The sequence below is a fragment of the Pavona decussata genome, unplaced genomic scaffold, assembly GCF_977016875.1.
Source record: "Pavona decussata unplaced genomic scaffold, jaPavDecu1.1 SCAFFOLD_154, whole genome shotgun sequence".
NCBI classification, from domain to species: domain Eukaryota; kingdom Metazoa; phylum Cnidaria; class Anthozoa; order Scleractinia; family Agariciidae; genus Pavona; species Pavona decussata.
This window is the reverse complement of record NW_028145566.1, coordinates 640832-660593: the sequence shown is the minus strand read 5'-3', so window position 1 is coordinate 660593 and position 19762 is coordinate 640832. Positions and strand designations below refer to the sequence as shown.

At 38.8% G+C, this 19762-nt stretch overlaps 1 protein-coding gene and 1 pseudogene across 2 annotated transcripts; one reads left to right on the top strand and one right to left on the bottom strand.

The window, feature by feature from the left end:
• The window catches only part of LOC146466047 (uncharacterized), a 451139-nt pseudogene that overhangs the window by 296098 nt on the left and 135279 nt on the right, over positions 1–19762 (bottom strand).
• Positions 719–19716, top strand: LOC146466054 (TNF receptor-associated factor 4-like). 2 transcript variants are annotated; one of them, XM_085127814.1, is made up of 9 exons: positions 719–926; positions 4289–4524; positions 5350–5398; positions 6991–7110; positions 11104–11268; positions 12197–12280; positions 13355–13432; positions 15635–16010; positions 17048–19716. In XM_085127814.1, exons 1-9 carry the CDS (start codon positions 828–830, stop codon positions 17332–17334), a joined length of 1494 nt encoding a protein of 497 aa, XP_084983940.1. In that variant the 5' UTR covers positions 719–827; the 3' UTR covers positions 17335–19716. The 2 variants fall into 2 exon arrangements, with proteins under 2 accessions (XP_084983940.1, XP_084983941.1); XM_085127815.1 differs by lacking the exon at positions 719–926 and adding an exon at positions 4154–4172.

Here is a 19762-nt window from a genome sequence, read left to right as displayed (position 1 = left end):
CTTTTAAACAGCTTTTAAGATGAAAGATAGGCTCTCCCCTATTAAAAAAGCCATACTTTATCGTCACTGATTATATCAAATACTCGAAGTGCTTTTCGATGCAGTTTTTGTCTTCCTGTAATCATTATTTCTCCAGTTTTACCGACTTTGAACTTCATGAGCCACTTTAACTTTATTATTATGTTTTTCAACTTCGCCTTTGGTATTATTACATTTTTAAAACTATTCCTGTTTTGTTGCCAAGGGGACGGTTAATTATTACTTAGAACTGAAGCTTTTAAAAGGACGTTTTCCAGGCGGGTTAGAATTATTAAGAAATACTCGAGAAAACGTTTCTTTTCTTTATAGCAAATTGCGAAACATGGCAAGTTAAGAAAAAATCATCCAGAATTCAAATTTATTAACAAAAAATTTAGAATTGTCACGTGCTGGAGTTAAGGCATCTTGCGTTCGATTGCTACTTATCGTTAAAAGAATTCACCAATTCAGTTTCAAACGATGTTCGTTGTGCTACTACAATTAAGACTTATCAAACTCCCTGGGAAGAAATATCCTTCGACTCGAAGTTTATTTTGCTAAGCTTGACAACAAATAGACAAATAATCCTAGCTCAGAAGAGAAAAGCAGAAAGAACAAGCAACGTGATTGGTTTATCGTCAGGGAACAGGTGGATGTTGCGTGGTACGTTCGCTCTGATTGGTCAGATGCAGAACTTCTTTGGAGGCAGGTGCTGTGTGGTCAAGTTGGTTTATGCAAGTTGTGTTCGTGGCGATTTACCCGCGGAAATCGTCCGATTGAAGTGACGATCTTTGGAGTTGTTTAACAAAATGCCGGACATTGGATCAAGTCAGAATGTTCAAGCGGTCGAATTGCCTGCAGTTAACGGAAATGCTGCACAAAATGGAGGCAAATCACCCAACCAAGAGGTCGGTGAAATGCTTGATTAATTTTTAGACGCTTGCATCGTTTAAAGTTTGCTGATGGTAATTTTGTAGAACTTTAAGCGTATGCAGATTACCGAAGGTGCGTTTTAATTCAGTTTTTAGAGTACGCGAGTTTAGTAAAATCTCTTTTAAAAAACCACAAAGTAGGAAACGCAATAATCATGCTATCACTCGTTTGCCAGTGGCACGCTAACTGAGATCCATAAAAAAAACCTTGAAACTTCCCCTGTTAACAAAACAATCGGTATATCAGTACACTTAACGTGTATTAACAACAATAATTTTGCTCAAAAACCGTTACCTCCTGAAAATACCCAGCTCTAGAAACGATCGATGTTACACCTATAACAAAATACTGTATGAACCTCGCAGGACGATGAACCGTTTTTTTATGTTAATAACTTTGACGATTCATTCAAAGGCATGTAATTAATGCATTTGCAGGGTTGCTTTAGCGTACTATTCTGGGCTGTCGGCAAGTTCAAATAAAAACTTGTGTAGGCGAATTTTACAACCAAACTGCATGAAAAGGGGGAAGATTTACAGATCGAGACCCTCCCAATACATTTGGAATTCCTCCGCCTTTGGTTTGCCCAAGCTCACGCATTAAACAGTTTTAATTTGTTCTTGCGATTTTACACATTGCACTCTGAACTAAGGATTACTGAGGCCGAAGGTCGACCGTCCATCGGCTTTCGAGCCGCTACGATTGCAGTCCGACGAAAATCGATGGCAGCCGAGTTTATGTTCAAGAGCGTAATGAGCACTGCTCGTACTCACCTAGGAATTCGGCTGCCGCTTTTTGCTTACTGCGACTGAACGATGGTGGATGCAGTTATATCTCGACATGGCCAACACCAAGACCTAAGGTTAATTTAAGTTGTGAAAGTCTTTCAATTTTGAGTGAAGTTACAGAGTTCCAAGTAGGCCAAAATGCCCATACATTTACCGTAATTTAAGACATATATATCCTCCCCCGCCACCCCACCTCAACCAAGATGACGACGGAAACAGCAAAATAGTCTTTAGCGCCGGATTCACATATTTAGTTGCCGTTGGTTAAAATGTAAGACATTTTGTCTTGCCATTTTGATATGCAGTGCAGCCAAATTAGCACGATCTTAGGTGACGTTTCAAATTTCTGAGTTGACGTTTAAAGTACCTCTCAATTTTTCAGCTGACAGGTAAAACATCGTGAGGAATTTAGAGGTCCTAAAGAGCTGTTTGCCATCTGAATTTCGTTTCGTTCTTTTTCAGTCATTAGTACGACAGTACTGAGTTATTGAAAGAGCTTTAAAAATTGCATATAAAATATTGTTTATTGGGCTGTGGCAGGCTAATTTTCATTCCAATATTCCAGTCAGAATATTGACACATTCTAAACTCCGAGCAGAACACGCACCAAACTAGAAATTAAAACAATTATATAATTGTCTGTCTGAGTCTTTCATTATCAAGTAATAACTTCTTTCCAAAGAAGTACAACAACAGCAAACTGAAACCAAGATTCGTTATTTTTGTTTCAGATAATCATTTTTTATTCCTTCCTTTTTTCTTTCTTTGTACCTGGAGATTTACCCTCTCAAGATTTCATCTTAAATTTCTGCTCAAATTACAATAATTCTCGCTGCGATTTTGGCCAACTTAATTAAACCTCTGTAATTCAGCTCAAGATTAAGTATAAATGTCAGAAATTTAAGCTGACCTATTTTAAAATATCCGAAAATCTATATTTCGCTGCAATGTGGATAGCTTGATAAGAACTGGGAGGTTGTATGAAATTTTTAAATTTAGTAAACGGCCGTTCCGCTTACCTGAATCTTTTTTTTTATATTCCACTGAAAATGTTTTTAGTATGATTCTTTTTAAAATACGTTTTCGTTCCCAAAATCAATTCAAGCAAAGTTAAATTGTAAAGGTCCAAAGTCGGCTACAATCCCATACATTAACAGCAATTTTAGCAACCAAGATGGCGTCCGGCTAGCAAAGTCTATTTTACGGTTCGTCACACGCTGCTTGCCATCGTTCAACAGTAGAAGTCAAGTGTCATCAATATAGTGTTCTTCCAGCACTCAGAAAATTCCAATTGACTTCTGAATTGCTAGTATAGCTGTGAATCGAACCCTTTTCATGTGTCACAAAATTCCTGTTCCAAACGCGAATAACAATTTCTTCCACTGAGTTGTCAAGAGCCGAGTACAAATAACTCTTGGTTTCTAGCTTTTCATAACATTCTTACTGGCTCGCGGATGATCTCGAAAGAGCTTGAATCTGCTCCGAAACTTTCTCGGATTCGGAGAAAGTTCAACCTCTTACACTGATTAGAGTAGAACAAACGACTCGTTCTCAGCCGATCTTGCCGTGCGCCCTCATCGACTATACACATAGCTCTCAATGGGTTCAATGGTTCTCCGATAGTCAACATGTACTAGACTAATGAAGGCTCCAAAGGATTGGAACGTTTGCAAAGATCAAAGCTGATTGGATATTTTTTCTGGTTCTATTTTACCCTAAAAACGTCTTTTTAGAAAACTGGAATATTGAAAATGCCCTGAGTTTGATCAGTAAACTGCTTTCTGTTTTAGTTGAGAACTGCAACGAAAGAAAATAGGACAAAATTGTACTAGAGACTTCACAAATTTACTGTCGTAATGAATTAAGATAGGAAAATTACACAGAAAATTCCTATCCGGGATTCTCCACCTTTTTTCCTGCGATTTCAGCCCACATGTTAGTAATCTTATATCCAGGACACTTTAAATTTTAATTCCAGTCCTTCCGTTTTCCCGCTGAATTTATCTGTTCTTAACAACCGAAGTTCATTAGACTTTTAGATTACGCAGGTTGTTTCCCCAGTAAAAATTTTGTCGCCTTGGAAACATGCGCGCGTAAGATATACATAAGCTTCGTTTATCGTTTTATGGTTTTTAAGCATGCCAAATTTCCTTCTTTGCGGCGAAAAAAACCTAGCTATACGAACGTCTTTTTGTTACGCATATCAGTTTCCATTTTTATTCCTTTAGATTCAGTTTATGAGTCGGTGAAAACCCCTCGTTGGTTCGCCTTTGGCTGGCGTGTTAATTGACGTAAGATAGCTGCTGTCAATTATAGGCCAATCGCATTACGTGGCTAAAAAAGTTACTATTCAATTATTTATTGCACTTGATTGACTAGGAAAACCTCTGTGGTTTTTGACGAACACCCTGGATCTATCTTTATAACAATGACGTTCGTGTAAATGTTTATGTCAGACGCAGGCTTTGCTTTCAAGGTGTTCTTAACGAGATCCTGAGGCAACTACTAGCGCTGAAAATGGCTTGATCTCCATTCGATTTATTGTACAGGAAAAAGATATGACGGGTGGAAATCACAGCCCAACTGGAAGCGCTAGATCTCGTGGAAGCAGCAGAGGGAGCCCCGCTCCGAGCTTACAAGAAAAAGAGAAATTTGATCTCAAACTGTTCGTGTTTCCTTTGGAGAAAAAATACCAGTGTCCGATCTGTGAAAACGTTCTTCGATACCCCAAGCAGCTCAAGTGTGGCCATCGGTTGTGTTCATCATGTTTCCATGAATTAGCGAGGTAAGTCTGAGTTGGTAAATTGAGTATTGTTGTATTGTTTTGGCTTCAGTGTTAAAAAGCGATGTCCTTTTTTGTGGTAGCGACGTCGATGTTGGCGCTATCATTAAGCGAAAATATTTTCCTCATTTAAATATACAATTCGTAGAAGGTGAGCTTCCACAATTTCCAATTTCTGTGCGTTGCCGTTTTCGGTTTAAAATTACCCGGCAGAATTAAAAAACGTTTCGATGATCAGTTTTACATTTTCATCAATAGATGCAACATTTAAAACGATAGCCGTCGTCTGTGTTGGCAAAAGTATTGAGAAGGATATGATTGCGCAAAGTAATAAAGATGAAGCAATTTTGTTTCTATCGTGTTAATGTTTCAATTGCTATATTAAAAAAATCGAACGGATTTTTCTAGCGGCAATGAATTTATACCTTAACTGTTCGATTATGCTAATTTATTTTGTCGATTGAGAACTCAAAGGGTCGCGAGTAAACAAAAAGCAGGCTTCTTTTATTCCTTTGTTTTCGTGTTTTCCAATGGATAAAGCACCTTTTTAAGGAATATAGCTTTTAGGCGCGTTGGATTGGATTGCTTTTTGGAAGCCCACGACATGCAAAATTTCCACAGCGAATGGGCTTACATCAGACACTCAGAAAGAGTCTAGTAAACAAAGCTAAAATTATAAAATTGCAAATTCATTTGCTTTTAAGATTTCAAAAAAGAAAAAGAAAATCTCGGTTGCTATGAAGCATAAATATTTCAAATGATTTTACACAAAGCACGTAACAAAACTGAGTTTTATTTCTCACGTTTCTTTTTGGTTTTCTATTTCAGAGTCGAGCCACGTTGCCCATTTGATCAAACGGAAATTGACAAGGATGATGTAAGTGAATCTGTGATATACTAAGTTTCAGTAGATATTGAGCAAAGATATAATTTTAATTCAGTCTAACCTAGAAATAGGTAAGACCATAACACTCCATTAGATGCCAGCAAGGTTTAAAAAACTTGCATGTTGGAAAAAGCAGCTACCGGCGAATTAACGCACTACGAACGTGCTGCTCAGGTTTCATCATGAACGGCCATGCTTTAGAATTTTACTCATAGAGCCAAAAGTGAGAACCGCCTCGTACACGACATCAGAAAATAGCATCAAAGGAACGTGCACATCGATAGCTTCCTTTGAAGATCATAAACATTTCAACTGTAGAATTATAATATAGAACCACCACTGACAACAAAGTAAACAAAAAACACAGCAGAGTGCCTGCTCTCGACAGCTTTCATTTCAATGGGCTCACCTTAGGGAGCCACTCACCGAATCTATAGATAGTACTACCCCGTAGGTAAGGTAAACAGCACCACAGGAAAGTGCTTGTTGATGGCTTTCGAATCAGTGGTCACACTTTGGGGTTCAATTAGCAACAAATATCAAGGCTTGATTTCAGTATCGAATAGGGTTAATTTCATACCCACCACTTGGTATTAGAATAGACTAATTTCTCTGTGCACACTAAACCCAAAACAATTTGGTCAGGTGAAAATTCTATGCATTTGTATCCCATCGTCTAAACTACAGTTTGTATTAGCGGATAAACACCTTGTTCGAGGTGTTCAAGTTTTCGTCGCCGACGAAAAGCCGAATGAATCAGGCTAAATTTGTTTGTGTTAGAGACGCAATAAAATCGTAAATGTATTCCATTTTTATCACGGGTCTTGAAAACGTGAAGAAAAAACATAATGATTTGTCAATAATTAGGAGATTTTATCCTTTTTTCTTTAGGAAAATAACATGAAAAATAATTGCCCATATAGGATACAATTTTTTTCAGTTTTAACCGTCTATTTGAATAATTATAAATTATATAAAAGCCTTTTTCTAATCTCACATTTTCTTCAAGAATTGAGAGATCAGATCTGTAAATCAATTGTTAATTACTATCGTTCATTCTCAATGACCTCCATACGCTCTCGAAGGGCCTATATTTACTCAAATTTTGTTAGAATTGATAACTAGCTTCCATTGGCCATTTATACACTCGTTTCGTCTGCCGTGTGCTCTCAAAAAAACTTTTCTTTCTCTCTCTCTCTCTCTCTCTCTCTCTCTCTCTCTCTCTCTCTCTCTCTCTCTCTCTCTCTCTCTCTCTCTCTCTCTCTCTCTCTCTCTCTCTCTCTCTCTCTCTCTCTACTCAGAATCAGTTTTATGACTGAGATTCGAGAAGAAATCAAATTCTTGTTCTAACTTGGTTAGAAATAGTAGGACTTCTTTTTCGCTAATTGCTAGTTCGTAGGCCAAAAAGTACAAATCACAGTCGAAAAGAGACGGCGAAAATCCATTATCTTTGAGGGAAAGTTCGTGCATGCGAGTAGGCAACAAGCAGAATAAAAATTGAGCAACTTCAAACTCGCCGAGAACCCGAGGAATTCAACGATAGCTCCAAAATAAAAGAATTACTATCTTCTTTATTTCCGCAGCCCAATCTAAAGCCTGATCATTTTGACAAGGCGTTTAACGATGACATCTTAGCGCTGGAGGTGAAGTGCAAAAACCACGAATGGGGCTGTAAGTGGGAATCTGATTACAAGTATTTTCAGGTACGTAAGGCAAAAAGATTTTCGTATCACTTTGTTACAACCGCTTTAATTCGTAAGGATGGCCTGGGCTAAGTTCGAAGTTAACCTTATCTTTCGTGAGCTAACAACGGCGTTTTAGTTCCAAACTTTTATCGCCAGGTTGTCGCGTTCTAAAAGCCGTCGTATCCTAAATTTTATAGTCCCTATTGTTAACTGATAACGGGAAATGCTAATGTTAAAATAGTGAGAAACAAATTGCACTAGAGGTTAGTATTGCTTGAGAGCTTTGATTTGTAATTGTTACACTTTATGACCTCATACACTCCGTACAGTACAAAAAAAGCACTGAAAGCACTTCCATGGCATGGCCACACAAAAGAATTTGAAACAAGTTCGAAAAGATTCAAAATAGTGCGATAAATATCCGTGAAATATTGAAGCACCTCAGCAACACATTGCGTGAGTCAAAATGAATTGAGGTAACTTTTCTTTTCAAAACAACATATTAGACAAATAATACTTTCTACTGAAATACGTTCTTTAAAAAAAGACTTTACAAAGCAACAATACAAAACTGAGATAAAAATAGATCCCTATTGGATTTGAAACAGTCAACAACAGATGCAATTTATTTGTTGTAGAAAACACTTTTGAATCAATAGATAGCGCAATCTTTGAAACGATCTTTCCCCCTCAATCTTCTTAATTTAGCAGAGGTAAATTAGCATAAAACCAAATTGAAAATAACTAAAATTACTAAAATTGACCGGTTCTAAGCAAATGAAGACCAATTTTTTTAAAGGTGAGAATGAATTTAACCGCAGTTTGCGAAGCTGACAAATTTCTTTTCTGAAAACGCTTGACATGATCCGAGTAAAAACAATAGGAACACCTGTCTTCATACGAAAACACTCGGCTTTGACACTTATCGCATATTCATTATATTTCGAGACTGTCTTGTCTTTATTGTTTCGAATTTGAAATGACTTATTGTTTTTTAAACTGCCGGAAAAGTCCTGAATTTTATTTCGCAGAGTAATAAAAGATAAAAGGGCGCCAGTGGAAAGTATCGCGACTCAATAGACAATGACTTTCATCTGAAATGGTGACACTTTTAGGAATATGTCACGTACTGGAAAGTTAGAACTTCCTTGCAAAGAACAATTAATTTAATAATACCACGGGAAAGTAGTGACTATCAGCTTTCATTTCAATGGTCACACTTTACGATTCAAAAGACTCAAAAGTTAGAACCACCTTGTTCAGCATAAAAAACAGCACCACAGGAAAGTACTGCTCAGTAGCTTTCATTTGAATGGTCACACTTTACGATTTCATCCACAGACTCAAAAGTTAGAACCACCTTGTACAGCATAAAAAACAGCACCACAGGAAAGTACTGCTCAGTAGCTTTCAGTTGAACAGTCACACTTGAGTGTTTTATCCACAGACTCTAAAGTTAAAACTACAGTCGACTCCCGATAACTCGAACCCTCGCTAATTCGAACCTCGCGCTAGCTCGATGCAATTTTCCTTTCCTACCTGGTCATTTTATATATAATTTTACCCTCGATAACTCGAACTCCCGATAACTCGAACCTCTTTCAATTTCCCTTGAAGGTTCGAGTTATCGGGAGTCAACTGTAGCTTGTATCGCATAATAAACAGCAGCTTTCATTTGAATGGCCACGAATTTTATTTTCTTAATTGTCTCAGAGTTTGGATATGAGACTGAAAGGCTTAGGTAAACTACTTTCCAGAAGATGGGAGGTTGTGTTTTTCTCGCACGCCGGGGTGAATTTTTTAGGGACAAAGACACGAGAAACAAAAATACCTCCCCCGTCCTTCTTTCGGCCTCGAACGTGAGGCTCTACTATCCAAACAAACACTACCACCAGAACGACGTTCTAATTTACATTTCCGTTTTCTACGTCTAAAACGTTTGCTTATGTGCTTGGCCCAATTTAAATCTAGTGCTTTACTATAGTTCCAGCAAACATCCTCTTTAAATATCTGTCATTTGAACGTTTCATCGAGTGCTGTTTGTTTGATCATCACAGATAAAACCCCCTCTTAGTTTATTCTGTTTAATGAAATCTCGAGGATTCTTTACGCGGGTGTCAATGTGGAAAACATCCCTCACTTCAAATAAGGAAGTCTGTCAGACAAGTTTACTCAATAGGGACTCACGTACGGCAAAACAAACGCGACTTGAATTTGTTCCTTGGTCTTAATTATTATCCTGCTTTAAGGCAAAGTGACAAAAAGTCAGTAAAATATGCCTAAAGTCTGCTTTTTTAAGGTTCTTTTAATTTACCCACAAAAGCGTTCACTGCAGAATTTCTCCGTCATATTTTCTAAGGTAGTCAAGCCATTAAATTGGATTGCGCATGCTTTCTGTGCATAATTTCATACTTCAGAGAGCGGGCAAAATTCAATTCAAATAAAACATTGTGGTTTTTGCTTTGAGGCTCGCCTCGGGGAAGGAATTATCGGTCTTTTCTCTTAAATGAGTATGGAGACTTCTCATTTTTAATCCATGTATTTTAAGAAAATGCAAATTTGCTTGATATATCCAAATTTGAAGAAGTTTTTCGTTATTCAATTCTGTAATATTCTTACGGAATTGTAATTAAATTCTGTTTTTAAACGTATCAGTGGAAGCAAGCAGATGCTCGCGCTAGCAAAGTAGCGTGTAAAAAACCTTATGATCCTTTCCTATAATTTTAAATTATTATTACCACTATCACCATCACTATCTCTGTATCATTATCCTTATTCTTTAGCGAAATCAATACAGAGCTCTGTCAAAATAAAACTGAAAGTGAAACTGGAGATAGGTTAAAGATATCTAATTCAGAGCCGGAATTAACTTTTATAAAGACAGACGTTTAGAAAGTGGATGAACGGTTGTTACAAGGTTGGACACCTTACGATGTTTACACGAAGAAAGCTTACTTCAAAATGTTTTAAAAAATAGTATACGAAGGCTAACTAACGAAAATGGTAATTTTTGTCTCATTCCAGAGCGTTAGCCATGCCAACAAATGACAGTGTTTTAAATCAGTCCTTTAGGACTAAAGAGTGTAGACCAGTGGTTCAACCCAAATCGATGTTTCCTGTCTAAATGGAGCTCTATTCTGTCAATCCTCTGCCTAATGAATGGCTTCTCTTCTCGCCTCCGTCAGGACTATGAGGATGAATTAAGAATACTACATTGTCTAGACATCATAAGGTGTCCAACCGGTAACCGCTGACTAACTTCCTTCGTTCGGTTTCTTGAAGAGTCACGTGACTATAATCAAGTGACTACAAAATCTTATGACAAGATTCTTTCACGTGACTATCAGTAGTCACGTGGCTCCTCGAGGCCTCGTTACATTACATAAAAAACTTATTATTATTATTATTATTATTATTATTATTATTATTATTATTATTATTATTATTATTGTTATTATTATTATTATTATTATTATTATTATAATTATATAATATCACCTGTGCTTGCCCACCGCTAAGGTCCCACCCACACTACACACCGAAAATGGGCCAAATCGTTTTTATCTACTTTAAAAGATATGGGGTGGAAGTACAACGAAGATTTCTAGGAAAAAGCTGAGAGAAATTTAGGATTGAGTTCACAGTAAACGACAAACGTCGGAAATGGCCACGTGATTATGTTTATCCTATATTTGCTGGTCGCTGTTTTTCAGTTTCTATGTAAAATTGAGTAGTTTAGCGTTAGTATCAGAAGCCAAAATTATTTTTGCATTATTTTTATCTATGTACTCGTGCGAACGTGCAAATCTCACATTTGCCTTTTGCCGTAAACGCGATTCTAAATGTCTGTAATGCCCCCCAGGATCGTGAAGGAAAAAAGTGCCACGATGAGTTATCAAATTCTCTTGACCAGTAACATAGGAAATATATGGAGGACAGTGAAGAGAACGTACATGTTGATAGTGGCGCTTATTGAATGATTAATTGTAATCGTCGTGTTTGTGTTTTTAGGACCACGTGAATTCAAACTGCGAGTACGCAGAAATCCTTTGCCAAAATGACTGTGGAGCCAAGTTTCAAAAAAGATTTTTGCAAAAACATCTAGACAAGGACTGTCCAAAGAAGATTATCGCTTGTCCCTACTGCGACGACAGACACTTGAGAGAAGACAAAAAGGTAACTGGTGTGGGGCGTGTGTAAGAACGCTGCATAACCTGGTCCATGCTAACTCTTATCTCGCGTTATGCTTTTACTTTCACGGAGTTTGGAAAGAATCAATAACTGTGTCACTTGTTAACAGGAATAAGCGTCTTGAAGGTGTTATAACATGGAAGTTGGCAAAATGGCCAAGTTTGATGATTTGGCGATTACATTGCTGTTCTAATTTTGGAAAATTTCAAAAACTTGTATGGAAAGTTGCTAGGGAGCAGGAGATTGTTTTCCAGCAAATCGTTTAAATTTTGCAAAACTTCAAACCTTTATAAAACCTCAGTCTTTATAAGGTCAGGTACTTCAAAACTGGCTATCAGTTCCTTTTCATTTTTGTTATAATTGGCCTCTAATCTAAGAAAATTAAGGCAAGTCATGTTATTCCCTGAGCGCAATAGGCCTATTTAATTGCCCATGCGCTTGTTACTGTTCATTGCTTTCAGCCAGTTTAGTGCGTCCTCTTCAAATCACTTCACTCTTTAAAACAGTCACACATTAACAGTAGCTGTCGTTGTGGATCGCAAACTTTAAAAATCACAAGCATTGTTCGAGTTAATGAGCGTTTTTTTAAAGCCATGACAAAGGCACCGGTTATCGCAAAAATAGAGCCGCCGGGTCTTTAAACGGTGACGGTAAGAAATTGCTTCTTGAGATATATTACCAACCGACCGCAGATGTTGCTTTGCATAGATTACATTTGAGTAACCCTGGAAACAAGCACTCGAAAACTAACGATATCAAATAATCGATATTATCGATAAAAATACCGATACTCGGTATCGGTTATATTTCGATACCGTAAGACACTTGTCACGTCAGATGATATGCTCGATTCTGCACGTATTGCCTGCCTATGTTATATACATATTTAACTGAGTTCTGCGTTGTCTTACAGACACATTTAGCAGAGGAGTGCCCCAAGCTGCCGTTGCCATGCCCCAACAAATGCGACAAGAAACTGGAAATCCCAAGAGATGAGGTACTGACTTCAATTATACACCGTTACAATCTTGTGATTCTACATTTTACATATGCAATGGTGGGTGGGTTTCGGAGCTCAACCCGGTTTCTATAGCATGAAATAACTTGGAGTGTTAACAGTAGCCCTCCCTGGCCGGGACGCCATCCTATTCTATCTCTTCTCTACCCCAGTATTTGGTTGGCAGGAGGGACTGGGTAGAGATCGAGAGAGATAGTGGGGAGAAAGTTGACGAACTTCCTTCGTTCGTTCGGTTGTTTGCTGTAATGTGACCAGGCCTCGAGGAGCCACGTGGGAGCCACGTGGCCATTGATAGTTACATGACAGCAGAAACCAACATTGGGTAACCTACTGCCACCAATCATCGGATCACCCGAGATGTTGGTTAATGTGTTTGTTTTGGGGGAAGAGCTTATTTGTATTCTTCGTGGCTTTTTTTTTTCCGACAAGACGAGAAACGAATGAATCTCCACTTCCGCACTTCCAATTGGTCCTCTTTGAAAAATGTTCACGCACCATAGAGCAGTTTTCAATCAACCGTCGTTCAAACTCAAATAGAGTAATTACTTAGATCAATCACAGTAGATACAACTGACACTATGAACCGACCAGAATTCAAAGCAAATGTGTGTGGCCGGTGCTAAGCGCGGGAAAACGCGGGCGCAAGTTACCATTATTATGTACTAATTACAATGTTATTATTTGGTTTGGCTGCGAATGTGGCGCGAGTGTTTAATCCAATTACAAAAAGTTTAAATAACAGGACGACTCTTTTACATTTTGAATTCGTATCGATGGATCTTCCATCCTCGTCGGTTACAATGGCTTTTATTTTCAAAATATGGTATATTTATACTAACAGTCACATTACAGATTTAGTATGCCAGAAAATACAGTAGCTAAATGGAAAGTATTAAATTTATGCTGATTATGAGAATGAGTTTCCCCCACCGAGTGTACATACTTTCTTCTGTAGCAACAAATTTTCGGGTGAAGCCTACTGAAGGAAGCTATGTACAGCCAGTTTAATATTATAAGGTGTAATCGTTTCTAATACTTTTCTTTCATTCACAGCTGGATCAACACATCGAGGAGATTTGTCCTAAGACGAAGATGGTGTGTGATTTTGAAGTCATCGGTTGCACTCACAGGGTGAGTCTCTCCAACCTCTTTGCTTTCACAAACCTTGTTTTTAAAAGACCCAACGACATCCATAAAATTGAAATGGCACGGTGCTGGGGCCCGTTTCTCGAAAGACCCGGTAACTTAATAGACCATTTCCGAGTTGCTTTGGACCTCACTATGAAAGCGAGGCTAAGTGCAAAGTTTTTGTGATGAAAATTAGTTTTCATTAATCTGCAAACAAAACTAATTTTCATATGAAAAGTTTTGCACTTAGCCTTGCTTTCATAGTGAGGTTCACAGTAACTCGGAAATTGCCTATCAGGCGCGTAGGAGGGGGGGCTCGAGGGGTTCGAACGAACCCCCTTTGAAGATCAATAATGGCGGAAGAAAAACTTTTAAATAAAGTTCCTATGGTCGAAATACATCAACCAAAGAAAATTGAGATATAAACCCGTTCTTTAGGCCTTATGTCTTATCCTCAGTAAAAATAAAAATTGTCAAGAACCCTTGGAGATTAATTTTAATGACGTTTCATTTTTTGCCCGAAAAAGCCATAGAAAAGCATGCTTTGCGATACGTTTTGTTCTCTGAATGCGGCATTGTTCTGAAATGAGATTCACTTCAAACTTAATAGTTCAAGCCTTGTTGAGTTTCACGCGCAATTACGTACAAGTTCGCCTGAGAACATTCACTTGTGAATGTGAACGTTCCATAAGCGCAATGAGGAGAGAGTAGGCTGTCCGCCCTGGCTCTAATGCATATCAAATATGATATGCCTGTCAGTCTTGACGAGATAGTCAATTTGTTCAAAGGCCTACACCCGAGAATGATGCAGTTGACCAGCTTGGTGTATGACTATCAGCAGATCGAATAGCTATCAGAACTTGACAGGGCGCGGAATGTACGTTGAACTTTCTTGTTTAAGTTGAAACAATTATGCCGTCGAAGTGATGTATATAGCTTAAAAGGCTGCTGTAAAACAAAGTTGTGATTTGCCTAAAATGGGTCTCAAAATGCAGGAAATGAGGTTTCTGGGAACCTAGATTTTCAAAAATTTCAGGGGGAGCATGCCCCCGGACCCCCTAGTAAGAGCTCCGGCGCTCAGCAAGATTTGGGGCTCAACGAACACCCCTATCGAAACCTTAGCTACGCGCCTGCCTATTGATTTTCCGCCTATTACACAGTGATTTTAGACATGGTACTTGGCCAATGTTTTCATAGAATTGTAAGGTTTTAAAATTTAGTATTCAAAGCTAACAAAAATTTTCTTCTGTTAAGAAACATTTCAAAGACACTTATCGGACTCGGTAAGTTACCGGGACCTTCGAGAAACGGTTCCCCCGCAGGCCTGCAATTATGGACACTAATAGTACTTAGTAATATAGCATTGAAACTGAGACCTTAGTTGGCATGCCTGGGAGGAAAAAAACGTATTGACGCCTGTTTGAGTATGCCTCACAAAATGCACAACAGCCCGGTTGCTATTGGCCCTGTTGGATCGTAGTCTGCTTAGCAAGCGTTTCAGAGTTTTTTCGGTGCATTAATATCCATAAGCAAAAATTTTTTTAACGACATAGAAAAAAAAACCCTGTAACGTTCTCCAAACACCTTCCCACACCTTCATACCTGCGTCTACTTTACGAGAATCCCGCCATTTGCTCTATTACCCATGAACTACATATTGAACATGTTCTTAAAGGGAAAGTATCATGGGGTTTTCAACCTTTTTTGTTAAACAAGACCAAATTAATTACAAATTAATTTTAGAACAAAGAGAGGAAAGAAATCAACTCACTTCTTTAAAGGAACAACTTTAACTCGTGATCAGGTGTAGCGCATTTTAGAAACAAAAATGCGCCGGAGAAATTGAAAAACGATAGCCTAACATTTTTCAAGTTTCAATCCATTCCAACCTACTCTGTCTCTAGTCAGAGGCACTAAACAACATTTTTATTGCACTGGATTCAGGATAATTTATAACAAAACTAGACAATTATTTCTTTGTTTCTGTTGACAGACAAGCATTAATTTTTGGGTTTTGAAATGACATCATATTCGCGTGATACTTCTTACAGTCTAATCAGCCACCAATTCTGTACTTTGTAATTGAAATTGTTATGGTTCTCTGATGATGATGATGATGATGATGATGATGATGATAAACCTTATTTCAGTGTCAAGTCTTCTAGCTAAGCTAGGCTTTTACTTATGAACTTTTTTTTTAAACAGTGCAGCCGTGAAAAAATGCCAAAGCATTACAAGAGCGCCATGATCGACCACGTCAAGTCAATCTTCACGAAAATCTCAGAGCAAGAACAGCGACTAAACAAACACGAACTCACACTAAAAGAAAACGTTGACCTCATCAAGGGCGTGGATAAACGCGTGGGAGATCTCGAGAAAATCGCCAACAGTCAGCTGATCTGGCGAATCGAAGACTACACGCGTAAATTAAAGGAAGCGAAGGCTGGAAACGGAGACACGCTGTTTAGTCCGACATTCACCACCAGTAAACACGGCTACCGCCTGTGCGCCTCCGTGTGTTTGAACGGTGACGGAAAAGGAAAAGGGACGCATATGTCCGTGTTTATCAGTGTGCTGAAAGGTGAGAAAGATCAAGTTAGTAATCAGAAAAAGTAGAAAACTTGCTGAGAGGTGCAAAGGTGGGGTAGAGTTGACCTATTCCGCATGCTAAAAACGTTTGAACCACTTTACACGACTATGTATGTCTAATTCTTGCAGTAGTCCTTCTTACTTGTGCGATTACATCTATAGTATACAGGTGCGCAATCTTTTCTTCGTTCTCCATGATAACATAACACAACGTAAACATAATATTTTATTCAGGAATCAACAAAATAAAAACACTTCCTGAAAGGGAAAATCGTGAGGTTAGCCCTATACAAAACAATTTCCCCAAATTAACATTCTAAAATCTGTAATCTAAAACAATCACAAACATATAAAATTAAAACTATTTACAATCATCAACTCATTTAGCGTAAAATATTGGAACCCTTTATCTCGTGACCTGTTGTGGCGCCATATATCAAACACGAGGGAGATTTCTAAACACCGAGAATTGGGTTGGAATAAATGAGGTGCAGCTTAACTTTTAACTTCGCTGGGAGTCTTAACCAAAGAATGAGTCATGCCTCAACGGGCTATATATAAGTAACATTCATTTGTACCCTTCACATTCGCATTGCCGCAATTACCACCATAATCACTCACAACTTGCTCTCGATTGGCCTCGTAGTTCAGTCGGTAGAGCAACGGACGATCAAATCCGGAGGTAGTGGGTTCAATTTCCTCCGAAGTCGGAATTTTTCCTTTTTCTTTGCCTCGTGTGATCTCCCATTTCCTTTCACGGGTTAACGCTCAGTGGGAAATTCATGGTTCACTTAGTACTACAAGAGACACTGCAGAGTTAATTCTCTTTCCCGAACCGGGTTAGTCTGAAATGTCAGCCGTCTCCCCCCCCCCCCACCCCCCCTAACCCGCGCCCCCTGTGGGTTAGGGAGAGGAGACGGCTGACATTTCAGACTAGAACCGGGTGTGTTTTAACGCTTTTAAACCCTCAATCGCTATGCCTGCATCACTGGCTGTTTTATTGCCTGACTCGATGTCTTGTTTTATTAGGCGCATTCGACAGTCTCCTAAAATGGCCATTTGACTACCGAGTCACTTTCTACTTGCTGGATCAAGACGAAGACCACGCACAGCGAAAACACATCAAATTCAGCATCAAGCCCAACCCATGCCCAGAAAACGAGCCGTTCCTCGGCAGACCGAAACTCGAGAAGAACGCCAGCTTTGGTGGAGCAAAATTCGCCAAACAAGAAGAGATTGAAACTCGAAACTACCTGAAGGAAGACACCATCTTTGTGAAGATCTCCGTTGATTGCGATGGGCTGAGCGAGCCGTAGGAAGTTGAACGTTTCCTTTGCTTCGAAACAATAGAGCAGCGCATGACAAATGCAGTATTAGCGCCACTTTAAATTTCAGTGCACCGTTTAGTGTTACATGCGCCGCTCGCATCCATACCTTCATTTCGAAGCTTCGACCCACCACAAATTTCGCGTTTGAAGTTTTTTACATGGATTGGAAAGTAAGATGGTAGAGGCACCCAGTTTGAAAGCGCTTAAGCGGAAATAAGGACTCGCAATGGTTATTTGCACGCATGCTGTTTAAATTTGGAGTTTCAAAGCAATCGGTGTTCGGTAGGAAAATCAACCATTTGCCAGGGAGGGTGAGCTCCCATACAAAAGTGACGGGTTTACACGTTGGAGTTTTGACAGAACGGCGAACAAAAAAGGAGTCTCATTTTGAGGACACGGATTCATCTTCATACTCACCCCCTCGGAGGTACTTGTTCTCATATATTTTTTCAACGTTTCATACTTCATAAAGTTGTACGATAACCCTAATAGTCTTTCTTGAGTACCAAACCGTAAATAATGAATGCATGACACCTAAATGATACGACAAACAAGCTCGTCATGTTTATAGGGAGATCTTCTCTCACCCGTGGTTCAATTCCAATGTACTTAAACGATCACACTTTCTTGCTGTTTTATATGTTACTGCAACGGACTTAACGTTGTTTTGTTAATAGGTGTTTATAATTTATTTAACTACAAATCCACTAGCTTTTTATCGCGAATGCTGTAATCTGCTTAACTACACTTCTCACTTAGACTACAAAACAGCGAGTCGCCGAAAACACACACTCGCGGAAACGTAGATTCTCGCGTAGAAAGCTCACACGCACGCCCCTTCCATTTCCTCGCTCACTCGGCGAGACTCCGCGGGCGTTACTACAATGACAAAAATGCCAATCATACATTCTGCGATGGAGATAGAACTGTGGCGAAAAGACGTTTCATCAGAGAGCTTCAGGATAACGTTTACGTCTCCACTTATGTCCAGAAATGCACCTAACCCTGAATTTGGGTTCTTCATTTAAACAGGCCTTTTTGTCGTTTTCATATGACTTTATGTTTGACAGAATTAGGTGTGTTTTAGTGAGAATTAAGGTTAGGGGGCACCTTGTATCATACGGTTCATGAATCTCATTAGCGTGCATTGCTGGACATACCCGTTCACGACAGACGGCATAAATGACCACGTGACCACGGTATCCTACGTTTGCCGCTCGCTGATTTTGTTTTTAAGAGAAAAAGTGTAGTTTCGCAATGGCATCAAAGGCCAGCCGGAATTATTTTTGCAGTATTCTCGTCTATTTACTTATTCCGTTTTCAGGAAACGTAAATGCGAATCTGATGTTTGTCGTTTGTCATAAACCCTATAGTAAACCTCGTCAATTCAGCAGAAAGTAAATTAAGATTTACATTACTAAAACAATTAGATCATTCAGTCTATTCACTCTCGATATCTAAGCGTGATTATTTTTTCGGGCTGCGCCCTCATCACTGAATAATGACGCCATGGAAATGCCGAGCTGATAACCTAATTAACAATAAGAATCAACTGGTGAAACTTTAGTTAGAATTGCTCTAATTGACTCAATTGAGTTCCGGTTCAAGCAAAACTGAGAAAGATAAAATAGTATAAGTACGTACACGTCAAGCATTATTTCAACGGTAATAGGTAATCATGATCGTAATCTGGATTGCATAGTGTCTAACAACTGTCGCAAAAATTTGGTCGGGAAAGCCTCCTTCCTAGTTGTCTTTGTCGTGGTCCAATATGACGTCGTCTCGTGAAAGCGAGTTCGGTTCCAAGCCTCCGAGTATGAAGCTCGGCTCGCTCGAGAAGCGCGACAAAGCCTGGGAACGAGGCCTTCTCGTTATTGTGTCCAGAAGTGCACATGACTTTGCGTTTAAGTACTTCATATTAGACTAAATCATCTGCCATTTTTATATGAGCTCATGTTTGACAGAACAACTTGTGTTTAGACAGTGTACAGTGTTTAGGCGAGGATTACGGCTAGGGGACACTCTGTGATGTAAATTTATAGTTAAATGACCAATCACAGGTGATCAGTGGGTGAAGTGACTCTGTACTCGCCCACAACTGTGCTTGATCCAGTAATCGAGCTCATTTTTAGGCATGGGTTCCTAGAAAAAGCCATGTTTACATTGGCAAACGCCAGCTAACTTGCAGCTAAGTATCGCGTTTTAATTGCAACAAAATTTAGTTGAATTATTCTAAGACAACAAGGCAGTATTATCACTTAGACGTCACATGATTATTGAACGTTAAAAATAAATAAATAATATAGTTCACTGCGTTGCTAGCCTAGAAGCAAAGATAAAAATCCAAATAAATTGCACTAGTGAATGGAAGTCACATACGTTTCTTATTGCGTCGACGAAGGAGACGCTTCCTAAT